Source organism: Prunus dulcis, chromosome 2, assembly GCF_902201215.1.
Source record: "Prunus dulcis chromosome 2, ALMONDv2, whole genome shotgun sequence".
NCBI lineage: Eukaryota > Viridiplantae > Streptophyta > Magnoliopsida > Rosales > Rosaceae > Prunus > Prunus dulcis.
The window spans coordinates 23,335,254-23,361,809 of record NC_047651.1 but is presented as its reverse complement, the minus strand read 5'-3'; the positions used below and the strand labels follow the sequence as shown (position 1 = coordinate 23,361,809).

At 36.0% G+C, this 26,556-nt stretch overlaps 3 protein-coding genes across 3 annotated transcripts; 2 read left to right on the top strand and 1 right to left on the bottom strand.

Annotated features, from left to right (window-relative positions):
- Positions 1-85: 85 nt before the first annotated feature.
- On the bottom strand, positions 86-14,937 carry LOC117618510 (uncharacterized protein At3g06530). The gene is made up of 39 exons (XM_034348078.1): positions 14,555-14,937; positions 14,218-14,431; positions 14,039-14,134; positions 13,838-13,955; positions 13,588-13,761; positions 13,158-13,328; positions 12,793-12,848; positions 12,602-12,691; positions 12,364-12,512; positions 12,090-12,172; positions 11,831-11,959; positions 11,634-11,708; positions 11,358-11,526; positions 11,087-11,226; positions 10,860-10,952; positions 10,478-10,658; positions 10,067-10,164; positions 9,753-9,902; positions 9,452-9,608; positions 8,989-9,122; positions 8,729-8,810; positions 8,486-8,648; positions 8,124-8,199; positions 7,800-7,973; positions 7,656-7,721; positions 7,448-7,552; positions 6,548-6,637; positions 6,049-6,260; positions 5,749-5,959; positions 5,444-5,626; positions 5,215-5,310; positions 5,054-5,121; positions 4,615-4,963; positions 3,845-4,060; positions 2,756-3,433; positions 2,227-2,630; positions 1,715-1,955; positions 956-1,126; positions 86-680 (listed from the first exon to the last, which is right to left on the bottom strand). Exons 1-39 carry the CDS (start codon positions 14,715-14,717, stop codon positions 450-452), a joined length of 6,456 nt encoding a protein of 2,151 aa, XP_034203969.1. The 5' UTR covers positions 14,718-14,937; the 3' UTR covers positions 86-449.
- A 1,828-nt stretch (positions 14,938-16,765) lies between these two features.
- On the top strand, positions 16,766-20,728 carry LOC117620386 (WD repeat-containing protein WRAP73). Its single transcript, XM_034350570.1, has 6 exons — positions 16,766-17,120; positions 17,967-18,455; positions 18,568-18,789; positions 18,881-18,953; positions 19,222-19,329; positions 20,058-20,728. Exons 1-6 carry the CDS (start codon positions 17,004-17,006, stop codon positions 20,423-20,425), a joined length of 1,377 nt encoding a protein of 458 aa, XP_034206461.1. The 5' UTR covers positions 16,766-17,003; the 3' UTR covers positions 20,426-20,728.
- Positions 20,729-22,614: 1,886 nt separating this feature from the next.
- On the top strand, positions 22,615-26,555 carry LOC117619416 (putative lipase ROG1). The gene is made up of 10 exons (XM_034349369.1): positions 22,615-22,992; positions 23,539-23,606; positions 24,198-24,268; positions 24,395-24,637; positions 24,933-25,096; positions 25,210-25,265; positions 25,365-25,417; positions 25,510-25,630; positions 25,965-26,062; positions 26,169-26,555. The coding sequence occupies exons 1-10, from the start codon at positions 22,823-22,825 to the stop codon at positions 26,238-26,240; spliced, it is 1,116 nt and encodes a 371-aa protein (XP_034205260.1). The 5' UTR covers positions 22,615-22,822; the 3' UTR covers positions 26,241-26,555.
- The last annotated feature ends 1 nt before the right edge of the window (position 26,556 follows it).

Below are 26,556 nucleotides of genomic sequence, written 5' to 3'. Positions count from 1 at the left end.
AAATCGTAATCACACTTTGCTACATAACTTATAGCTGTTTGATTTATGATTATTTTAGATATAAGACTTTAATTGCACATTCATGTTTTCTAACTGATTTTGCATTAAAATTTTACCACTTGCATGTGGGAGAGAATCGAAAAACTATATGCAAGTTGAACTACAAAATTAAAAGCCCAACCTGCGGGCTGCGCCTATATAAATACAAGGCCACCCTCTATGATGGAACTAGGACCCAAATTTTACAAACAAAAAATAAGGTTGGCATTTGGTTGCCGTCCAACCATTCTATCAATTAAAATTATCAAAACTTTTACAGTTCCCCTAGGAATACACATCCAAGCATTCTTCAGCTGAGAGATCCTACGTCTCTGTTAGTAGATTGTGCGACACCGTCACCGAAATACAAAGAACACCGTCGTCGGCCAGCGGTTGCGTACAAATCACGTTCACAGATACTGGCTGAGGCTTTCACCACTCATGGTCTCCATATCCTTGAGAATCGACTGTGCAAGAGATTTAACAGGGAGCTCCACATCCTCAAGCAATTCACCCAAGAAGGGAATGGTTTCAGCCAGGAATACCAGATATTCTTCTCTCAGATGCTCCACCAAATATTTCACAACTCTCAGGCCCAAAATTCGGGACCGAACCTTGTCACTGCGTGTCTGCATCAGCACCTAGATTCATAATCTACAAGTGTTAGAATATAAAGACTAGCATGCAGTTAACCAAATATGAGCAATGGGTACTGAAAAAGAAAATATGCTGTTCTTGGAGACGTGCTATTAGCTTCAAAACAGGAATGTCACACGAATAAGGCAGAATAAATAACTATTCAACTTTGTTCAAAAAACATATGCGAAGTCCAACTTCATATGAATGTGCACAGGGACAAAGATTGAAGAGGATATTTGTGAGCATCAGTATAAAATATTATGAAAAGAAATATCACCTCATAATTCAACGGCTTCCATAAAAGGTCACTTCCTCCGGTCACAGCCATTTGGCCAATACAAGCAACCAATAAATTATCGACTTCCTCCACGGATGGTATGTAGGGATGCTCTTCTAGAGACAACGGTGGATCTACGACAAGCTGTGAAACAATGGGTTTCAGTAGAACCTGAAAATACGTGCAGCTTGTATAAATAACAGACATAATCAATAATGACTGAAAAATTAAGACTCTTAAGGCAACATTTTACTCAAAGGTCCAGAAGAGAGAAACGGACATATAGAATGATGCTTCCAATCATTCAGATGTCTTATGGCAGAAGAGAAGATACAGAGCAAGTTCGAAGTTTATTTAGTAAGACAAAAATAACATAGTAGCAGACAGAACGCCAAAGAAACATACAAGTTTCTGTTTTCTCAGCAAAACTAGGAGGGCTGTTTACACTTGTGCATCACTTTATAAACAGTTTTGTCAAAATACACCCATTGTGTCAAAATGTTGAGACCCTTGTCTTATGTTGAGAGAAATCGAGGAACAATAAATAAAACGATTTTGATCAATAAGTTACATCAAGACCCACTTATTTTCTAAACAAAGCGTACAAATTAGAAGGGAAATGGTTCAAATTTTTAATTTCCAAAAATATCTTCAATTAAAGGTTCTCTCCACTAGAAATCCTTTTCTTTTCTCTTCTCTTATCTCTCCTGACTTGTACTGCCAAACGCTGAGGACAGTCAATATAAAGGGTGGACTAACCTGAAAATTTGAAGAGTCAAGAAACTTCAAGCTTCCAGTATCATAGAGAAAACATTTATGTAATGACGATAGTATCAAAGCCCTGAGATGCCAGTTTCCAAGCAACACGCTGTTGTCCTTCCCCTCCTGAATCTTAGCCTTCTTCTTTCGTGTTGAACCGGAAGCCTTCGCATCTCCAGCAACAGTTAGGAAACGTACACAACCCTCGAGCAAGTATTTGAAGTAAGGAACAAAAAGAGACCTGCAGTTTAAAATAATGGCATTTAACAAATAATAATAAAACATGAATTCACACGAAATATCAGTCCCCGCAATAATAAAGAAATCACACTAAATAAATCACTTTGAAAAACAGACACACACACAAAGAAACAACTGGTTGTTTAATTCTCAATATCATATACCACACAGACACACACACACACACAAAAAGGCAATCAACTCACTTCAAGAAAATGGAAATATAGGTAACTACTGGCAATTGTAAGCACAAACAGGAAGAACTGACTCACCGATGGTTCTCCACAAGTTTATTTACCAAGCCGTAGAAAGATATAGCCCTAGGTATATTTCCTGCACATGCAATATCTTCCACATCTGACTCCGCCCAATCAATACTCCTAATGAAAAGAGGCTTGAACATGGACTCTGTGAGTTTCATAGTAAGAGCAACCACTGCATTGTATACATTTTTCTCTACATCATCAATATTCTGAACAGATGCAGGATGTTGACGGCGTAGATCAAGAGCATACAAGCACAAGTCAAAAATCTTAGCATGGTAACCACCAATAGATGACCTATCCAGTCTATCAATCATGTTTTCCAGCATTCCAAAATAAACTGTTAAACTTGAATCACCAGACTCAACCGTACTAGAGAATATTTTCAACATGGGTGGTAGAGCAAGTCGAACCTGGACAACAAGAACCAGAGTTAATAGAGTGAAATGAAACAATGAAGGAAACAAACCTTTTACTATAAGCAATGAAGGAAAATAACAAATTGACAGTCAACTATAGACATTGTTAAGATTCTTACAGGGATGTTCTCAGTGATGAGTCTTCGTACTGAGTCAGCTTTTATTTTCAACTTCTGATCAGACCCTAACGCATAATCAAGATGAAGCACCATAATTCTTGTAATTTCCTCTAGATATGGGTTCAAGAAACCCCCTAGCTTAACCACGACAGCCTCTAAAGTGACTAGAATAGATAAAATAAGAGATTCCTTGGGTATTTGTAACACAACAGGCAAGCCATCATCAACACCAGATGTAGTTTTTATATCTGAAGATAAAAATGCTTCATGAGAAATCCTAATCAAATTTTCCATTATGTGAGGAAGCTCAGATAGTGCCCTAGGCCCAAGCACATTGATCAAAGCACCAGTTGCTTGAAGGCAGCTTGAGGACACTGCCAAGTCATGCATACTGATATTTTTTGTAACCAATGGTAGACACTCATTGAAGATGGAATAATTAGTAGGAAACTTATGGGCCAGAACTTCTAGAGCCAAAGCTGCTGCCACCTTCAAGGAGGCTTCAGAATCATCTGACGAATCATCAACTAAATCAACAATTTTCAAACACATATAGCGAAATGATTCAAGAGAATTCTCGTCTAGATGCTGCCACTGATGACTGGAACTTGAGTTATATTTATGCTTTGTCCTGACCCTGTCATGATCCCTAACTGTTTCACATAGGAGACCAAGAGCCTGCACAAAAATATAACTTGATGTGAAAAAGGATTACCTATTATAATGCAAATGGTTATTACAATGCACATGAATAAAAGGCTATACTAATAGACCATGTAACCATTGGTCAACTGTGTATCTATATCATGATGTGATTACACTTTGACGCAGAACATCGTATTTCATGTGTTGTATCACAAAACCTCCTTTTCTGCCTGTTGTTTTAAGGTTTGCTACTGAAACAGTTGTTTCATGGTATTACGTTTTAACTCGTTTGTGGAAGATATTTTACACTTCAATTTTGGTATGTAAACAACCACAGTAGTTGATAGTTAGCAACCTACAAATCCTACTCAGCTGTTCTTAATAAATATACATATGTATGTAAGTATACATATATAAGTCATAGAAGTAGAATACACTAAGTACCTTCTTTGCAACATTTCTATCTCTATGGCCAAGCAACTTAGTTATGCTTTTGAAGTGTGTTGGAGGCATCATGGCTATAGTAATAGTCCTTAATACACCATGCATGCACTCCTTCAACTCTTTCCTAATAGAGACATGGATACCCTTTTTCTTCCTTCTTGCATCTACAGATTGCTGGAGAGAGACAACCTGCTCCATGAGTTCTTCCAATGTAGCCTGCAAATTTAAGCAGCAAGAATAATTATCATCAAAGAACAAAATAACAAAACATAGATATTAACTAATTTCCTAGGGAAAATTATTCATAATTACAATAACAATAAGGTCAATTTTAGTCAATAAGCTAGATCTCATCATTTCTTTTTATAATATACAATTAAGACGTAAAAAAAAAAATTAAAAATTTGGGATACATGTTTTCCATAAAACTCAATTCGCTTATTATTTAGTCCATGCATTGCATTTCATTATTGTTTTCAGCTGTATAAAGATGTGGATTGGAAAACTAATAGGCCACAGTTTAATCATCTCGAATTATAATGGACAGCACTCTTTTTATCCCATGAATAAAATAACCCATAAGACCTAAAAACCAAATCACACTCAGGCTAGCCACCATCCCTATCCAGAAAAGGTAAAAGAGAGTTATGACTAAACACAATACTTAATACCAAGTACTAAAAAAATTTGTTTATAAGTATCGAGGAACAGGACAAACTAACTTTATATAAGCTTGACTACAAGCACTCTTATTTGTGCAAAATCAGTACCTGAACTTTTTCTGAATCTTCCCCTGATACAAGCTTGAATGCAAACTCTGGATCTTGCAATTTGTGTAAGGTGAATCGCATCGTAATTAACAATTCGATAAACAGTTCTTGAGACTGAATACCCATTCCTATTTGTTTAAGCATCATTACCAGAGAGGGAAGCCATATCATGCATGAATATTGCTCATATACGTGGATCCCCAGGGCATACTCCCACTGTCTCTGTAATGAAGCTGTGGAGCTATCTGAAGCATGCATGTTATCAAAGCACGATAATCCTTTTCGTGAAACCAATGAACGGAAGAGAAGCACAAGTAATGAAGCCAAGCTATTTGACTCCCCCAAAGTCCTGCGTATGAACATGTCAAAGTAAGCAGAACCGACACAAGGAGCAATAAGATAGAATTAAAAAAAAAAAAAAAAATTAAGTCACCACTACCTGAGTAGGTATACAACGATTGATAACCTTCTATGTTCAGCAACTTCAGGCAATACATTGATAAATATCTGAAGGACAAAGTGAAATCACAACATGGTTAGAAACATGTACCTCCAGTTGCAGTGCTGCACTCAACACCAAAAACAGTAAGAATAAATTACCTGGAGCAACTTGTCATTGTTGCCGGTCCCAGACAACCAACATGGAACAACTGTAGATATAAGATCCTCAAACACATGCTGTGAATGACTGTCAATCTGCAAAATAAAATAAAAACCAAATGACTATTTTACACATTGAGGGAGCAGAACTCAAGCCAGAAGTTGAAAGTTCAAGGCACAACATCTTTTCTAGTGAAAAAATCAGTAGAAGTTAAGTATATTAACAAACCTGTGTGACTGCTGATTCTCCTATAAGAGTAAAAATATCCAGTATATGCCCCAAAACTTTTTCTGGAATAATCTTTGTGATGGAGGAAATTAGTGAAAAAACATGGTTGCGAGTAACTCCATCCTTCACTGAATGGGCACACTCAACCAACATTTTGACATCAATCTCATTTATTATGTTATCCTGCCACAAAATAAAAGGAACAAAATTTGAGCAACACAGATAAAAAAACTGAACAAAAAAACAACCCAACTGTCAGCGTCTCCAATAACAACAAATTTAAATTCCAAAATATTGGAATATACCGCCAGTGGAACAGAATTTGTGAGAGAGGAACTAATATCTTCCAGGATTATCAGCAGCGTCTGTTGTATGCAACTTATTGCGCTTGACATGGAGTCAGAATTTCTAGAAGAAACTTGAATCTGCTTTTCATCCTGGACAAGAACACCATGTACCCACTCATTGGAAAATGTTCTGTAAAGAAGCTTAAATAATGGCCCCAAAAGAGTATCCCTACAATAAAAAATTTAACATAATTAGTATAAAAAAGTATCAAAGGCTCATTTTTTACACAAAAGTGGCAAGTATAAAAAAGTACCAACCTGTTCTCTATGTCTTTCTTAAATAGCAACACATCCATGAGGGAGCTAAGGAGAGAGAGCGCATTCTCTCCTTTAAATATCAAATCACAGGACGGATTCGACTTCAGATGCCCTGTTAACTTCATTTTCTTCTTTCCATACCCTGAATCAGTTACACAACTTCTGTTGTTGACCATGCAATCAAGCGTCTGAACAATAGTAGAGCAAGTAATCTGATACATCCAAAGGTGTACAAATGAGTTGTATGCACATTGGTTCAATTAACTAAACAGAAATCAACTAATAAAAGAAAGTACCAAATCTCACTAACATAATCCATGAAGATTTAAAAATATATAATAATTATCTTTGGCAAATATCACATTATTTAAGAATTCTACAAAATTAACCAGTCTGACAAGTTATGAAACAAAGCAATAACAGAAAGCACAAAATTAATCCAACCACGAATTATAAATCATAGAGAGAGAGAGAGAGAGAGAGAGAGAGAGAAACAAACATTTAACCGCAGCAAGGCCGCTCGAGTCTCCTTTTGTATATCACCATTAGCATTCCGAAATAAAGAAACAAGTTCCTGAAACAGAAGCTCCTGCACAACACAAACAATGCCAAATTTAGGCCACCTGTATCTGCCTTCCCAATTTTATGAAGATTCTATAAGTTTCAGTGAAGTAAAAAATAAGAACAGTTAAATCAATTCACAGGATGCCCACGTTCAGTGCCTGTATTCCGACAAAGTATGGAAGTTCAGGGGAATTTATCCAATATTCTATATACGAAACAAAACAATTAAAATATATGACCTATAATTAGATGCACAAATGCAGTAAATATGTGTGTGAATTTATGATTATTTAAAGGTAAGCAGTCTAATATATGTTGATTATCTCAGCAGATAAGACGTAATGATGAGATATGGAGTAGGTGCCACATGTTTGTAATTAACACTTTATGCTTGAGGCATTAGCCAAAAGGTATAAAAAAGGCATCCATTACACCAGGCAAACTTTGGATTGTTTCATTTTAAATTATTCCAACAATATTTGCACACATATAGCCTTTTGCCTTTTGACACAAGTTAAAAAAGGAAACAAAATATCCATTCATGTTTTCACCTTACGCAGTTCGTCAACATCTTTAATTTAGAGAGAGAGAGAGAGAGAGAGAGAGAGAGAACAAAATTAAATGCCGAAGAAATTAATGGCGGTATCATTTAGCTTTTTAGGCAGTACCTAAGCTATTACTTAGTACATCTAAATTATAGCTAGCTGATAATACATCCCAAATGTGTACTTTTCCATCATGCCCGCAAGCCCACAAACTTATTATCAAGAAAAGCTCACTGATGATTTTCAAGCACCATACCATACATAGTTCTAGAAAACAGATAAAAGTTAACCTGTATTTCTGTCTTCAGCCCACTGTATATTTGACTGTTAAGCTTCTGCAGAACAGTTACACAAGGCTGTATAACAGCAGGGTCTTCTGGAGCCAAACCATCCAACTGGAGTAGAAAATAATTCAAAAAATAATGTCAACATAATTAAGTTAGAGAATGAACACTGAAGACAGAATGCACAACAATCTAGTTGCAGATAGCTTCTTACCTTCAAAGCCTCCAATAAATGATCCTCTAAAACATGCTCATCCGGTGAAGAAGGCATAGCACAACTCTAGGACAGGCAGAAGCCAAATTTCTCAATACAGAGTAAAGGTAAGATGGGAATATGCACAAGACATCATTGACTTACCTCCAGTAGAAGGCATAGTATCTGAACTTCAATTTTTGACAAATTCTGGCTGGAGACATGCAGTTCACAGTAATTTTGACTGCGTCTTCCCAAAAGCTGAGATAAAAATGACTTCATCTCTCTATCATGTATGATGGCATTGCCCATTCCTCTAAGCAAAGATAGAATCACAAGCTGCCAGAAACAATCAAGTCTGCTTAACAATTCTGAAGAAATCCTATGTATGTGACGGTGTTGGTGATGATTAATTATGAAAAGAGTAATAAGAATAACCAGAAGCATCTAGCAGGTTCTGGAAAGTAACAGCAGATCAAATAAACAAACCTTTGCATAATCAGGCAGTTTCAGGGCAGAATTCAAAATGAAAGCAAGAATCTTCTTTCTTGTAGATTGATCAACCCTAAAAGAAATGTCGGGACAGAGTTAACAATCCATTGTAGTATTATCATGCTCAACAGTGAACTCTAAACTAAATTAAACACAACACCATCATAACAAAGCAAATATTTAGCTTAAGAAATGTAAACAGGGAAAAAAAAAATTGAAGTCAAAAAGATAAAAAACTTTTGGGGCAGGTAGAAACTAGAGAAGCAACAAAGCAAGACTTATTCTAAATGAACGTAAGATGAAATGATTATGAGGACAACAGTGGTTAAACAAGATCCATAAGAACAGCACTAGATCACCTCAGCTCAACATTCTTTGGTGCTATGAAGCCCTGGCAGGATGGGCTGAGCAAAGAGGCCAAAAGGGAAGGAAGAAAGTTTCTGTCTGATAAGATGAGCCTTTTTTGTTGAACCATCAAGTCCAAAAGCTTATCGAGAAGGTGAATCCAAGTTGCATGGTTTCCTGGAATTTAAAAAGCTCAGATTATGCAATTATCAAAACAAAATCCAAAAGGGGCAAAAAATATTTATTCTAAGTAATACCATTTTTCTTGCTCGAAGAGTCAACATGAGCCCAAAGTGTGTGTAACCCCTCAATACAGTTCATGGCAGCATGTCTTATATCCTGAAAGAAATCCCCACCAAACCAAATTAACTCATGTACTTGCAGCATAACTAAAACACAGAACAAACATCAAAACACTTGGAAGGAAAACAAACAGATAACAATAGTACACATAATTTCAACTAGTCAGCCAACGGGCAAAGACAATTACAAAAAGAGAAAATACTACCAAAGATACCTGATTATAACTAGCCAGTGGAACAAGAAAAGACGGAAATTCTGCAAGAAGTTGAATTGGCAATCGAACTTCTGGTTGAAGAGCGAGATATGCAAAACAGTTAAGACTCTCAACTTGGACTGCAGGGGGAACATCTGTAAAGTGGAACAGCGAACGTGTCAGTACAGTACAATATATTATTTTGAAAAAGATAAGTTTTATTTCATAAAAACCATACATGAAGGTGGACAAGTAATCCACCAGTCAGTACAGTACAATATGATCTTCCAGAAAAGAATTACAGAGTAATGATAATGTCCAAGAATCAAAAGTTATACAATACAGTACAACATGACCTTCATAAAGCAAATTATACAATGCAGTTATCAAAGGGAAAATTCCCATTCTACACACACCGTAAATAAAGTGCGACCAACAGGAGCAAAAGAAAATTATAGGAGATATATCAAAGGGGAGCATGTACCTTCTTCTGTGAAAAACCTGGGCAGGAAGCGAACAGCAGAGATTTTGCACTTCGTGACAAGGTAATGACGGTGTTCTTTGAAGACTTTCTTAAACTTAGAGATTGAGAAAAAGACAAACAAGTCCCTAAGCCAGCTAGCCCACTTCTTATCATTATCCTGCAACAATTCAAAAGCATATATAACATTTAGCACAGACACAACACAAATAAATACAGCTACGATATCCATGACCATTGTTTTATAACAGGATATCCATGACCATTGTTTCTCATAAAACAAACCACATAAGGAATTACTAACCATAGAGATATCAGCAGGCATCGCAGATAAAAATGCCTCCATTAACCTCCAAAATAGGCAAATTAGAATATTTGCATTTAATGCCTTCAAATTGGAGTCCAGCTTATCAAGGAATATTCTGCAATCCCAATTCAGCACGTCCTTATCGAACTACAGAAACAACAAGGAAAATGGAACAACAAAGTTCATCAGCATCAATGTAAGACTACGGAAGTGAAATTTCTGGCTAGCTAAAGTGCTAAAAGATAAGCAATCTCGGATATGGTTTCTTTTTATAAAAAAATTACATTTATCAACAAATAATTTTCTCATACCTCCTCTATAGAGCTATCACCCGTTGACTCAAATGCTTCCCATTCCGCCTTCAGTGCAGGAAAACCAACTTCAAAAAGGGCCAAAAATCCAGCAGATTCTGACACGCAAAGAAAAGAGAACAAGAATCAATTATAGTAAGTGCCAAAAAAAAAAAAGCAAGAGGAAGACAAGAAACACCAGAACTGGAGTCGCATGCAAGTTAGAAAGACACACACATTGATACAGAAGAAACGCAAATCAGTAATTAGGCCAAGCAGGATAGAAGTACAAAAAGTAGTAGAGAAGTCATTAAAGAATTCAATAGGATGGTTCAAAAGTCCACCAAAAAAGTCAGAGAGAGAGAGAGAGAGAGAGAGAAAATGACTGATTGATTGATTGAATCCTGGTTCAAAATGAAAAAGAGAACATACTATTCTTTTGAATGAGAAGCATCTGCATCATCACCAAAAAGAACTGTGTCTTTGACAACTCAAAGTCATTAGAACTCTTAATAAGCCAAGGCATAAATTCTTCAGGGTGCAACGAGAACCTGCCAGCCAAACTTGCAATGGTGTCCATGTTAATTGAGGACAGGCTTCCTGGTTGCGATGTCTACAATTTGAGTCACAACTTCAGAGTTACTCATTGCACATGAAATATAGATGCCAGGATGCATAACTAAAAAACTAAAAACCGCAGAATCAAAAGAGAGATAGAGCTCACAGTCCATTCACAGTAACATTTTCCCCAACTCTTGATAATAAGAAGAAAAGAATTGAAGAGCACACTGGAACTACCAAAGAGATAACTTACCAATGCTGTGTTGGAGGCACCTGCAAGATTCTCAAAAAGTGGCCACTTTACCTCCTTAGCTAATTCCAATGCTTTCAAATTTAACCTCTGTGTCTGTACTTGGTGAAACATAAATCTATTAATAAAAAGTTCGACTTGTTGGACAAACAATTTACTGGATACCAAATTAGTGCAAGAATTGCAGTATAGTAGATATAATTTAATATCCAGACAGAAAAGAAAAGAACCTTAGGTAGAACAAGGAGCAATGGAAATATCATGGAAGCAAGTATATTGCAACGTTCAATGTTATCATCGATACCAGAGCTAGCATTCTTCAGGCACAAAACAGAAACATCACATGCTAGACTGCTGTTCTCCAATGAACCTGCAAGAAAAACAGAATGCAAGATGATAAATGTGTATGCCAGGGTAAGGGAACCATAATTAGTTCCATGTCTGAACCAGGAAATGCGAGAATAAAATAATGGGGAAAGCATCCACAACATAACTACTCACTTGACATCAGAATGCCAATACATCTTTTAAGCACGTTACCCAGTGCCTCAAAAAGGTCAGCAGAACTTATTATAGTGGACAATCTGTCTAAGGACAAAGCTGCCCGAACAACAGTAAGATCATCATCATGAAGTTGTCGCAGTATGACGTCTTCGATGCTTACAAGACTCTGGTTCACAGGAAAATGAAATCACAAAAGTAAGCAGAATGACTTGAAACTGAAAGAAATGGAATTTCTTATACATATCTTCTTTAGATTAAGTAACCAAAAGAAACCTGTGGGTTTGTGGCCTTGGCTTCCAGAACACCCGATGTGCCTAATGCAGACAGTGTGCGACGGCGAACATCAGCCTAAGCCACATTCAAAAACACGATAGCAAAAGATTATCTTGATAGAAAATTATTCCAGGCCTTATTGAAGCATACGCATTTACAAATAGAAATATAAAGAAAAAGATGCCACTAAATAATACCTTCGGATGGTGCAACCCAAACCAAATTTTTGACTCTGAGAAAGCTAGTGACATGTCCAAATTACCATCCAACATTTGACCCAAAATTTCATGTACTGAGCCCCCTTTCTTAGACTGTACATTCTTTTCCTGTTCAAGAAATCAACAATCAGAATACCCTGAACAAGAACAAAGAAGGCATGTGTGGGTACAAACACATAATTAGAGAGAGAGAGAGAGAGAGAGAGAGAGAGAGAAAGAGGGTCGACTGGAAACATACATCAAGAAATTTGTGAACCGCTCCCTGTAGTTCAGATTGATATTTCTCATTCAGAACAACTAAGATCTTCTTCGCCCAACTTCCTAGAAGGCAACCCAGAAGAATGATGAAAAATACAAAACAAAGAGCTTAAAGATAGTCTTGCAGTCATAAGAATCGACCCATTTAAACAAGAATGTTCAAACAACGGGAGCGGCAGTAAAATGTCTATATATATATATATATATATGAAAAATATAACATTTGTAAATAAAAAATTTGAGAACGAAAATACCTGATAAAGATGATGTTGAATTTTTTATTTTCTGTGAACTTTGCAAGCAGGATGATAGGACCTTAGAAACTGCATGTTGAACAAAATTCTTGGAAGGAATTGTCTCTAATATCGAGATCAAAGAAAGCTGGCATGATTCATTAGAAGAACTGCAAATAAATGATCAGAAGTTGAATGAAATAAGAAGGAATTAAGATATTTCTACCAGAATAAGTGAATACCAAAATTGGTTTCTCACCTGTAGTCAATCAGAGAATCCAAAAGTACCCATACAAATCTATCAATATTGAACTCGTTAAACAGTCCCAAAAGTATAGCAGCAAAATCCCTTCAAATGGAAGTAGAAAATAACCTTAGAGAATATGAAATTAATGACAAACACATGAAGGATATGAAACTGTTCAGACAATTAATGCTGTGAAGAACTACCTAATGTCCATCAAAATCTCCAAAGTCTTGATCGGGAAAATATCAACAGCTTGCAGCTGAAAAATTCACGGAAACTTTTAAGCAAAGGAAGGTTAAGAAAATATACATATAAATGCAGAACACAATATTATTAATTCAGGAAGTTGGGTAACTATCTGACATGAAGGACGTTAATTTTTTTCTTTAAATACATTAAAGTAGAGGTTATAGAAATACCGCTGGATTAAGAGACATTGAGCAACACCCAACTAAGAAGATAATCTATTACACAGACATCATCCACTATTAAATTAGAAGTGATGCAGTAAAATTCAGGAATAATTGAATGATGCTACAACCTACTGCATATAAGAACAAAGCAGTACCTGAACAAGGTTGATCAAAGTCATAAGCGATAAGCGAAACAACTGAAGATCAGCCGACTCTTTTGCCTCCTCTCGAGCAATTTCAGCAATTGACCTCATCAAACTCTTGACAAGTTTGGGAGATAATGTAACTTTACTCGCTAGCAAACCAACAATCATCATGGCACCAGCCTACAAAAAAAACATATATTCTACACTTCATAGCTGAAAAGAGAAAAACCATAGAGGTACCCCAGAGCAAGACATTGATAAGAAGAAATTAACGAGGCAATAATCAAAATTTAACTCATCCTTCAATAGTTTCTGCTTTCCTATCCCTTATGTGTGTCCTAAAAAGCATATTTAATCTTCTTTTCTTTGTACAGTTTAAGACATGCAAAATGCTTTGAGGAGCTACTAAAATGTCCAAAATAATAATGTGGAACCGCACCTTGTTTTCTGAATCTCCTTTTGTGCCAGCCTCAAGTCCAGAAACAACAAGTGATAGGATTCTCTGCACAACATCACTGTCAACAGATGTGGAGGAACCCAAAACCTCGATAACAACTGCCGTGCAAAACCTTATCACAGGCCTTGAAGGCCTATACTTCTTCAACGGGGATGCCTATAGGAAAACAGTCATTAAAATGAACCATGACAAGATAGTAATCAAACAACCAATTAGAGTTGCAAACACTCACATAGTTGCATAAAATCTCCAAAACCCCCTTATCACGAATACATTGCTGGACAATAACCTTTCTAGGTGGTGGTGCACCAGAAACTTTTACGCCATCCATAAATCTCCATTTACTATTTCTAAACCACAAGGAACTATCAAGTCAGTATATGTTAACTTCACCAAATGACAAACAATATACAAGAATTACAAATTGACTGACCTCAAGCTAATTAATTGAACTATTCGAACAAATGTGTGGGTGTCATGGTATGGCAAAGCACACAAAATTAAGTCCTCGAAGTTGTACACATGAATCCTGAAATTCCAATATATACCAGATTACAACCAATAAAAGTATATACATAAAACAAAATTACAAAACATGAAATGAGCACCTACTTATATCGGCGTATCAAGTACTCAAGTGTCTTGATTGACGATGGGAGTTCAAAGTGTCCTGAGAGTAATCGTAAGTATGAACTGATCGAAACATTAATGCCATTATTTTCCTCTATGCCCATCAACTCTCTATCCAATTCTCTGCTTTTTTGGCTGAACAAGTCATTCTTGTAGATTCTAAATCGCTCATCAGTGATTACAAGGACATCCAGACCTGAAAATAGAAAAACATATATTCAATTTCAACAACTAATGCCTTTCTAATACCTTGCAGAAAATAATAGAAACTAAGCTCTAAGTTTCTCTCTGCATAAAAACAAATGGAAAGATAAGTGACCTTGGAGTGCAATGGAGAAAATGGTATCGATATCGATATCAGCAGCCTCTTTAGCGTCGAAGAGAATGGAAGGGCGAGTGAAGGGCCTCTTGACCGACGGCTCTGTGTCGGCTTGTATCACGGACTTTATGGCTTCTAACTGGGACGCAATCGAGGTCGCCATGTCTCTCTCTTTCTCTCTGCCGCAGTTGGTAACTATTCAAACAATGAATATAACTGTGTGCTTTTGTTGCTGTTGTTGTTCTTGTTATTGTAGCTTAAGCCCTAATTCTCCTTTGGAAGACGAAGACGAGAACCAGCTCCGGAAGGTTTTAGGGTTTTTGTTAAGGGACACAGAGGCGTTTTGGAGGGTTTAGGGTTTTTCTTTTTCTTTTTCTTTTTCTTTTTACAGAATAGACATCTACAAATTTGAAACCTGTTTTTTATTCTACATTCCAGGGTGGCTCGGTCAAAAAACGGCATGTCGTTCGACGCATACACAGGCGCCAAGCGCCAAAGCCCGCAAATAAACAAAGTACGATACTGGGGATTTGGGCTGACTGATTTTAGGGTTCGGCCTTGTTGGGGGTGTTATCCAATTCAAACTTCTTCTCTTTTGGTAACTCAATTTAAACTTTTAAAAAGATAAAAATCTAGTGGTATTTAGTTGTCAAGAATTCTATAGTGAGGGTCTTATATATGGCATATAAGTGAGGCTTTATCTCTTAATTATTAGATCAAATTAGTTAGTCTAATTCAACGGTTAAGAGATAGGACATCATATAAGGGCCATATATAAGGCCCTCGCTGTAGAACGACTCATTCAGTTATTGACTTTTTAAAAGTATTTAAAATTTTGGTGATATCTAATGGGTGACTTTCAAAAATTCTTTAAAAGTTGGTGGTATCTAAAAAGTTTTATTTTTAAAAGGCTTAGTAAATGAATGGCTTTCTTATATTTTAAGGCTAATTTTTATAATAATACAAAATTAGTGGTGTTGTTTGAAAATTAAAAAATAAATTTTAAATTCGTTGAGACAGTTCTAGGTTAGGTTCAGTTACGTCCTACTAACCCAAGGACCAAGGATAGTTTGGCATTGATGTGCTGTGAAAATAGTCGTTGTCATATTTGTTTGTTGTTGGTACTAATTCGCGCATAATCATTAAACCTTGCGCCTCTTCGATTTTCTCATAATTTACCAAATGGGCTGGGCTTTCCAAATTTTTTTTAAAATCACTTATTACCCTAAATAAGTAATGCCAAACAGGCACTTAGTCTATAATTATTAAATACTAATTATTATGTATACATAATTCAAGGCCAATCCAAAAGTGAGGCCAAAGTTCCACTCCACTAGCCCTACCTTCCATATAGCACTTGTGGGAAGACTCACACTTATAAGGAATAGAGACTTTCTCTTATTTTCTAATGTGGGACTCAAGTTCGTGTATTTCAGTACTTCAAAAGTAGGTGATATTATCGAATCACGTTGTAACTTGGATTTAGGGTTTGGAGGCTCAAATCCATTTTAGAATAATTAATTAATATTAATTAAGTAATTCATGAAACTAATTAAACTATTAACTAAATATAAATAATAATTAAAAAATATTTACTAATTAAAGTAATTTAATAAGGCTAAGATATTACTTAATAACAAACAAAAAATTAAGTGACCTATCTTGTTGAAATTTCGTCGACATAAGACTAGTCCTAGAGAAACTTTGTCGCGACAGAACTATTTATTTAAAAGGATTTTTTTCGCAATGCTTTCACTTTGCCTTATAAACCTTCAATTTGTTTCAATTTGTTATGAGTACGATAATTGTTGAAAGCGGTTCAATGTGCCACTTGCGTTAAGTTTGTTAATTCCTCAATCAATTACAATGACATTTTTATCCTTTTAAGTTAGGATTTGATTTAACCAACTTAAATCCTAATTGACTGGAGCCATCAAATCATATTTTGAATGGACATAAGAAAAAAAATTGAGAAAAATGAGGCTTTTATGGGTAAAAATTGAACTCAAGTAATCAAATTTTGCATACATAAGTTTAAGTCAAGTTGGCTAAAGCTGGATTCGAATTCCTCTTTATGTAATTTAAATTAGATTAAAAAAATAGAATATTACTTGTATTAAAAATAATAATAATAATAATAATAAAGCGAATTGATTTGATTTAGCCGGTTGAAAGGGTTCGGCGGGTTTACAAAGCGAAGTTAAACGAGACCTTCCCTACGGTCTCTTCTCTTCTCTTCTCTTCTCTTCTCACAGATCTCATCTCACTCCAAATCCAAAACACTCTCCAGCAACAGTAACCACCACTACTTCGATACGTTTATTTCATAGCTGCAGTTTGAATTTGAAATATAAGTAGCAAAAAGTGCTCCGATAGCTTAACAGTAAGCTGGCGTTGTTAAACAAACGAATTTGAAACTTGCGTCTCAGAAAATTTGATCTGAATGTGAATGGAGTTCACAGAAGCTTACAAGCAGACGGGTCCTTGTTGTTTCTCACCCAATGCTCGTTACATTGCCGTCGCCGTCGATTATCGCCTCGTTATTCGGGACACTCTTTCCTTCAAGGTATTCCCCCTTTTTTCTTTTCTTTTTTCGTTTTTTAGTTTTTCTTAATAAATTTATTTCATGCTCCGATTGGTTGTCTAGAAAATGCAAGGAAATTGAAACTGCAAATGTTTAACTCGTTCGTTTCTCATCTACCTCTCTACATTTGCACGGATACCAAATGGTAGCTGAACCGATTGGCATTGGCTCCTGAATAGTTAAATTTATGTAGATCTCACCCTTTGCATTTCGCTGTTGACAAAGCCAATGTAACTTCAACAAGCTGTAATCTGTTTGATTGCTGAGAAATTAGAAGAAAAACAATTATAAACATCGATCTCCATTTTAAGGATCTATCACATTTAGTTATGATAAGAGTTTTTCACCTTGTAGATATCTAACGCGATTCAAAGTGAATTTTGGGCGCTATATGTTCCTGCATTTTACTGTTCTTAAACAAGTGTTTACATAGACCGAAGATTTCAATATGCTGAGGTTTCTCTTTGTTACTTAATATGAGCTCTCTTCGTAACCATTCAATTAGACCATAAGAGTCATAAAAGGTACATTAGTACATAGAATAATGCTCCATTGTGAGATGTTTGTATGGTAGGGTTCATGAGCAGTTATAAGGTTTAGGCTTTTGTGGAGGTAGAAATATACCCTCAAAAGTTTGGACATAAGCAATAATGACTAAATGGTCGAAACATTTATTTTCTTTGCGTCCTTTGTTTGGTTTCTGCATGCCTCACACTCATTGCTGTTGTACAACAACTTCTGTTAACAATTGATGTGCTAAATTCCATTGCGTACATCTTGAATGTAAGTTTATCTTATACATAATTAAATTCTAAATTTCTAATGCAGGTTGTGCAGCTGTTTTCATGCTTGGACAAGATAAGCTATATCGAATGGGCCATCGATTCTGAGTACATTCTTTGTGGTCTATATAAAAGACCAATGATACAGGCATGGTCGTTGGCCCAACCTGAATGGACATGCAAGATAGATGAAGGTCCTGCTGGTATTGGGTATGCTAGATGGAGCCCAGACAGCCGTCACATACTTACCACATCAGACTTCCAACTGCGTTTAACAGTTTGGTCACTATTAAACACAGCATGTGTACATGTGCAATGGCCAAAGCATCCTTCCAAGGGCGTTTCTTTTACCAAAGATGGGAAATTTGCTGCAATTTGCACAAGGCGTGATTGCAAGGACTACATTAATCTTCTGTCTTGTCATACATGGGAGATAATGGGTGTATTTGCTGTGGACACATTGGACTTGTCTGATACTGAATGGTCGCCAGATGACAGTGCAATAGTGATATGGGATTCGCCTCTCGAATATAAGGTGGCAACTTCATTTCCTTTGGCTTTGTTAAACCAAAATGATGTGCAGTAAGTTTGTTAAATAATGGTCTAGTTTGAAGAAGAAAAAAATCATGGTTTGTGGTTTGATACAGGTTCTAATATACTCCCCAGATGGGAGGTGCCTATATAAGTATCAAGCATATGAAAGTGGATTGGGCGTAAAAAGTGTTTCATGGTCTCCTTGTGGCCAGTTTCTAGCAGTGGGTAGTTATGACCAGATGTTGCGGGTTTTGAATCACCTGACTTGGAAGACTTTTGCTGAATTTATGCATCTATCTACTGTCCGTGCTCCTTGTTGTGCTGCTGTTTTTAAGGTGATTGTTTCTTAATATATTAGATAGCCAGATATCATGTTCTTTTAGTTTGTTGGATGATTTCTCACCCCCTTAATTTGTAAAACGCCAGGAAGTGGATGAGCCACTGCTGCTTGATATGTCCGAGTTATGTTTAAGTGATGATTTTGCACAAGGCAATGATGGTAAGCATGACTGTTGGTACATTTCTCAAAAGCAGGATTGCTGTTCTTTCTTAACTTATAAAATATTTGCAAACTATGAAAGTAGTGTGCTGTATCATTTGTCTGCATACACTACCCTTCTACATTCTTGTTTAGTACTTTAGTATTCTATATCAGGTTCCTTTTTTTCCTGTTGTTGGTGTGTGTGTGTGTGTGTATTTGCCAGGTTTCATTTTTGCCTTGTGATTGGATCCCCCTTTTTATTTTTTTTATTTTTCTTTCCAAGTAGATGCTTCTGAAGGACATTTCAGAGTTAGGTACGAGGTTACAGAAGTGCCCATTAGTTTGCCTTTCCAGAAGCCTCCTGCAGACAAACCTAACCCCAAACAAGGAATTGGTAAGCCCTTTCTCCCCTTGTACTGTTTTGGTATGCAAATAAATACAAATTTTGTAGACCCGAGTCAATGCAATAGCTCAAACATGAAGATAGCTCTTAAGATATTATCTGGTGTAATTACTTCTGTAATCACTCCTGCAATATATAGCCTTTAAATGAAGCTAAACCTAATCTGCTGAAAAACAATCAAACTGGTCTTTGTTCTAGCTATTTACATTAGCAGAGTGGAGATGCACTTAGAAATTTAGGTGTTCATAAATGCATCCGCCCAGCCATCAGATAACATTCGATGTCCTTGAGAGAGGCCATGATGGTTGAGCCCAGTCATACTTTTGGACGAATGTTGCAAGTTGAGGAACTTCAAGTTGTGGTGTCAAGTTTATTGATTCTAATTGGACCTATATCGGAGTTTGATATCGATATTGCAGTCAAATATGTTTGCGTGGGATATTTCCCAATGACCTTGAATACTTTAAGAACCTCATTATGTGGAGTCAGCTGCTTTTATTCATTGACTTTGTGTAAGGACGGACGTCTTCATTCAAAGGCTTGTTCACCTTATGAGTTATCAATATATGTGTAAGCAATAATTCACAGTTCAAATGCCCTTTCAGCATATTAGTTTGAGACTTTGTTTGAATTTTGGCCGTATGTATCCTTAGGTGCTAACTGAAAATTTGCTCGAGATTCATTATATGATAATATCGCTAAAGCTATGAGGTTTGTAGGTCTAATGTCATGGAGCAGTGACAGCCAATACATCTGCACTAGGAATGATAGCATGCCAAGTATTCTGTGGATCTGGGACATACGCCATCTTGAGCTTGCCACTATCTTGGTGCAGAAAGATCCAATTCGAGCAGCAGTTTGGGACCCTACATGCACGCGTCTCGTTGTTTGCACTGGAAGCTCACATTTGTACATGTGGACTCCTGCGGGTGCTTACTGTGTGAGTATCCCACTACCGCAGTTTAGCATAGTCGATCTAAAATGGAATTCGGATGGAAGCTGTCTTCTCCTGAAGGATAAAGAGTCATTTTGCTGCGCTGCTGTTGCTGTACTTCCAGAATCCAGTGAATATAGCTCAGATGATTGAGGCAGCTTGCTTTCCCAATATTTATTGAGAAAAGTAAAATGTAGAACTAAGCAGTTCAACTTGCTCTCTTTGTGTATTATATGTATGTAGTTGGGATGTTCCATTTGTTGTAGTTGGAACATCTGACACTTTGGAAATTGACCGGCTTTGACTTGCTAAGCCTGCATGACCAATTTGCAGTTAGTGCCTTAGTGGATTTGTAGCACCACCAAAAAGAAAATATGAAAGTGGACTGTATAAAGTGACAATTATTGCTTTTGAGATGATAATTTTATTCTTAGGCTAAATTATGTTTTTGGTCCTCGAAGTTTGACTCATTCTTCACTTTGGTCCATGTTATTTTCGATTTTGACATTTTTTGTGATGTAGTTTGGTTTGGTTTGTAATAAGTTGAAATCATAAATTTTTAATGAATTAATATATGAAATTCGACGTGATAACAGTTGCAATCATCCCAATACGAAAACGAAAGAATTCCAACAAATTTTCTTAACATTGTTGGTTAAACTTGAAAGAGTTGATACATAGATATTTTTCACATGTTTTCATATTTTTCATTATTTTTCATGATATTGCATTAATTGAATTGAAGAATCTATTAGAACAAAAATTATTCAAATAGCAAATAAACTTTTTTAAATTGCCATATAGGTCAACAAGTGTTTAATGTACTACTATTATTAGAGATGCTCTTAATTGAACAAAACTAATGTGATTAAACAATTTAAATTATTAGAACCAAAATGGAAAGTGGCCCAAAACAAAAAGAACAACAATGTGGACCAAACCAAACTGAGAGTTTTACATGAATTCAATTCAATGATCTTGAAATTGTAGGCCCTCCTTATTCTTTATAATGGATAATCCATATACTAATGCCGACACATTTGGTTGATTAATAATTATGATACAACTGCCACTCAAAGATGCAGCCACAAATAATTATGGGCTAAATGGTGATCCAACTACAACCACTCAAAGATGCAGCCACGTCGTTTTCCAGGTTAGTTCTGCAAATCCAATGCTAGATAAAGGACCAAATTGTCTTTTCAAACAATGTCCAAATTGATGCCCTGTCATCACCTCTATCCTCTCTTCTCTTCTCTTCTCTTCTCTTGTTGCTGCTTGCTATAGGCAAAGTTTGCTTGGCTTCTTCTGGAATCTCAATCCGTGAACATGCTAAGTAATGGAAAATTAATTTAGAACATGTTAAGTGACTTGAGGTATCTTAAGAGTGATTTGAACTTATTAAATAACTTTAAGGCTGAATTTCTCACATATGGAGTGACTTAGAATCCTATATCACCCAAACATTTGATGAATAAATATAATTTTTTTAATAAGGGTTAAGTTGCTAATATCAGGCAAAATCATAAAGCTCATCTATTTTAATATCATATATCAACTAGAGGATTTTTGTTCGCCATTATCATCACATTAATTGTCGTTTCATGCGTGTAATTAATTTACATGCTACACAAAATTAAAAACATACTTCTCTAAACGAAAATTAACGCATTCATTTAAAATTTAATTGAGCTAACACCCCATTGGGGGTTAATGATATTATTGAACCACATAAAGTTCTATAAATGAGTGTGTCTATTACTTAGTGGTCTGATTCGATCTCAAATTGCAATGTGTGTGAAAATATTCCCCTTTTAAAATGATCAAAAAATATATATATGATTAATCATATGCAATTTATTTTGATCAAAACATTGAATGCTACATTGCTACTAAACACTTTAAATATTAAAAATAATTACACGCATAATAATATGAGATAAAGACGAAAATGCCTGTTTTTATAATTTATATAATTTAAAATATAATTTTATAATTTATCTCTTCCAGTGTTGGAATGTCGGTAAAGAAAAAGAATAAATCCCACGGTCTTGGATATATCTGGGGAAATTACAACCAACCCTTGTCCCGACCATTAATGCCCGCAAAGCAAAAGCCGACGCGTTTCCGAATCTTAATGAACGCTTTGTAATTTGTAATAAATAAATACTACCCTGCTGCTGATGTTATAATCTTTTTCTTTTTAGCGTAAAAGATAAAAAATTTCAACCAAAAAGAAAAATGAATTTGCCTTTTATATTTATTTATTTATATCTAAGAAAGAGGGTGAAAAATAAACAAATTGATTTTAATGCATTATTAAAAAGGAAAAGCATTAGAAGGATAGTTTCCTTCGCTGTCAGGATTCTTTCTTTCGCTTCATTTCAGTCTCTCTCAACTACCGAACCAGCTGAAGTGGAAGAAGCTGAGAACATAAAAACTCTCTTCTCTCTTCTTTTCCCTTCATTTACTTCCACACCTTTGCCGATCGTCTCTCTCCACCTTTGCCGATCGTCTCTCTACAACTCGGCTATCGTGTGTTCTCAGTCAATGCCCATAGCCGGGAAGAAGATAGCAGCAACCATGCAAAACGGCGTCGTAGAGAACGGGGTTTGCTCGTCCGCCTCGGTGAATGGGAGTCACGATGTCTGGAGTTCTAATGAGTCCGACTCTTCCTCTGCTGACCATCTCGTTGTAATGGTCCATGGAATTATGGGAAGGTCTGGCCTTTTCAATTTCATCGTTTGTTAATTTACTTCGAACAAACTTGATTTCATCAAGATTTGATTTCTGTACGATAAATTTGATTTCTTTATGCTTTGGATATTGACCAATTCTTCAATTATCGGAGGATTGAGAAGGTTTAATGGTGGTTTTGCTTTCTTTGAAAGAAAATTTTGTATTTGAAGTGATGTTATCGACAAATTGTTTACCTTTTCATGGTTTTGATGATTAATTTGATGTTCCGTTAAAATTGTTTGTTCCAAATGTATGTTAGATCTACTAAAACTTTGTTTTTGGTCCATAGTTTTGATTTTATGCTTACTTTACTAATGTATGTTTGTCATATTGGGCAAAAAATATGGTTTTCTGTTTAACTTTCTTTTCTTAATTGGAATGTGTCTGCTTTGGTTGTGTGTACGTTAAATTGAATCTTTTAGCATGACCATTAATACTTCATTTTGTATTTTGGGTATTTGAAACTCGTCTGCTGGAAAGTTTTACTCGTGTAGAATGTTGATATTGTTCTTTATTTGCTCGTGCAGTGCGGCAGATTGGAAGTTTGGAGCGGAGCAATTTGTTAAAATGCTTCCTGACAAAGTATTTGTTCATTGTAAGGACCATTCTTTTGCATCATGCATTCAGTTAATGCTGATACAGTTACTCGATTAAGCTTTGTTGGATTACTTATTAAGGAAAAAGGCTTTGTTGGGTTGAGCTCTCTAATACCTGCGATCCTTTTTAGTTCTTCCTCTGTTTTTGGTTACCATTTTTGGTATAATGTAATTATTGAGTTACAGAGCCAAAAATGTACCTTTTTTTCCCGAACTTTATCTTGATTTTTTACCTGCCACTCATTTAATTTCTTCTTAATGTTACTAATTTCATATAAGAGGAGATTGGTTGAAGAAAAGAATCATTAAACCGGAGAAAGGTGGTCCATATATATGATCATCCTGCTGCTTATAGGATTGGACAATGTTTGCATATTTGGATTTTCTAGTCTATAGTTAATTTGAGTTCCCCGGAGTTGAGTTTTGGATTCTAGTGCCCTTGCTTTGTATATATTTAGTTATTTTTATTTGTAAGAGAAATTTTTTAAGTGGAATTAGAGAAATATTAATATGATCAATGGCATTTGATATTGTTTGCAGACAATATGAGTTTGTCCAGTCTAATTAAGTTGGTTGAAATTCATCTGCAGGTAGTGAACGGAATGGTTCTAGGCTGACTCTGGATGGTGTGGATGTAATGGGCGAGCGATTGACAGAGGAGGTTGCTCGCTGCCTATATATATTGTGGAAATGTTTGAATCTATTTCCATATCCAAAAAAACAAAAACAAAAAAACACATCCACTTCCTATTCTGTATCACTTGTTAACCAAATTTATTAATTTTAGGTTGTCGAACTGACTCAAAGAAAGCCAAATCTACGTAAGATCTCGTTCATTGGACATTCTGTGGGAGGACTAGTGGCAAGATATGCAATTGGGAGGCTATATAGACCCCCTAAAAATGAAAATTCGGAACATTCATCTCCTAATGGGAGTGAAGAGGATCCAAGGAGTACGCTATGTGGCTTGGAGCCTATGAACTTTATTACTGTTGCTACACCTCATCTTGGCTCAAGAGGTAACAAGCAGGTAACACAATTGCCTTTCCACTTGTTCATTCAGAATGTACTTGACTTCCTAGAAGTTCTTAACATCTCAAGCTTGAGCAAGTTCTTGGCTTTCATTGGTTTTATGACTTTTGGTGTACTGTATAAGGGTCATGGGATAAGCCTTTCTAAATGTCTGATTCTGTTGCGTATGTGGTGGAAAACTTTGTTAAGGCAGGAGTGAAAAAAATGTTAGGCTGATCTTATGTTACGTTGTTCAGTGGTTAGTTGTTATATGCATTTGGTATTGTACTTATGCATTTGTTCACCTTTTGTAGGTACCATTTCTTTTTGGTGTGCCTGCCTTTGAAAAGGTTGCTAGTGCGGTCATTCATTTGATATTTAGGAGAACAGGTAGGCATCTTTTTCTTAATGACGACGACGATGGAAAGCCTCCACTGCTTAAACGCATGATAGAGGATTATGATGAATGTTACTTCATGTAGGTTATAAAAATTCCAATTTTAACTTTGAGATTCTAAGTTTCATGAGCTTTCCTCTCTGAGTTAATCCGAATGTGTAATTATAGAATGACATGCGTCTTTTCTTTGACAGGTCTGCGTTGCGTAGTTTTAGACGTAGGGTGGTGTATTCAAATGTGGGCTATGACCGTATCCTATTTTCCGTGATCAATATGGATCTTATTGTTGTACATTTTCCAATTTGAAGTCTTTATTAACCTTTTGTTTTCAATAACAAATACTACAAAGATATTGTTGGCTGGAGAACATCATCTATTAGACGTAACAGTGAACTGCCAAAGGTATTATTGCCATATGCATAGTTTTGTAATGGTAGGTTGAGTTTGGAATCTTCTGGTTGCCATTTAATGTAATGAGTTTTCTCCTTTATCAGTGGGAGGATACTGTTGATGAAAAATATCCACATATTGTTTATGAAGAACATTGTAAGGCCTATGATGCTGAGCAGTGCGAGCCTACTTCAGTGGAAATTGATGGCTCTGACAAGCTTGAAGGTTTGCAACTTCATTTTCTATTTGTTTTCAACTTTTGGTAGTGATTTTTTGACATTTGAATTCAATGTAAATAGAACTTGTTGCCTATGCTTGTAGCTATTCTGGTTGGTTATACTTTTGCTAATTTTGCTTAAATCTTATGTTTACATTTCATTGCTCTTGTATCCGTTTGCATCTGCGTGTTACCATTTACTTGAGTATTGTTGTATTGTTGTAGTGTGTTACTTGCATATTATTGTTTCTCCCTATACTATTTCTGCCTGAACACCATTGTTTTCTCCGGAGTTCAGTGATTTCTCAACTTTACAACATAATAATTGGACTCTTTGTGCAGTGGAACTATTGACAGGCCTATCTCGTGTGTGCTGGGAAAAAGTAGATGTTAGCTTCCACTGCAGCAGACATAGATTTGCTGCTCATAGTGTCATTCAGGTATATCTCTCTTGCTCTCTCCCTCTCTTACATAGAGACACACGCTGACGCGACCTCACGCTTGAATGCACTATAGTAACAAATTCACACGCTGAACATTTTACAGGTCAAAGATCAAAGTGTACATATAGAAGGTGAAGATGTCATACGTCATATGATTGATCGTTTCCTCAAATAGAACCTAATGACCACGAGATGAATTGTCGATGCAACCCGGGCCCGACTCTGCGGTTATTTCAGTGATGGATGCTACAATGAGTAATGCTGCTGCTGCTGGGTGCTGAGAATTCCACGATCTGTGCACACCATTAAATTGTATCTGAAAAATTACCAGCCAAAAAGCAAATGTATCCGAATTTTATTGCTGGGTTTGCAGCGTGCAGTTGAAGGCAACCTTTCATCTCAATCTCAATAACTGAAAATGCCTTGCACAAAATGTAAAATGTGTTTCCACTGTATATTATTATAAAATGCAAGCGTCCCATTCGAAATTT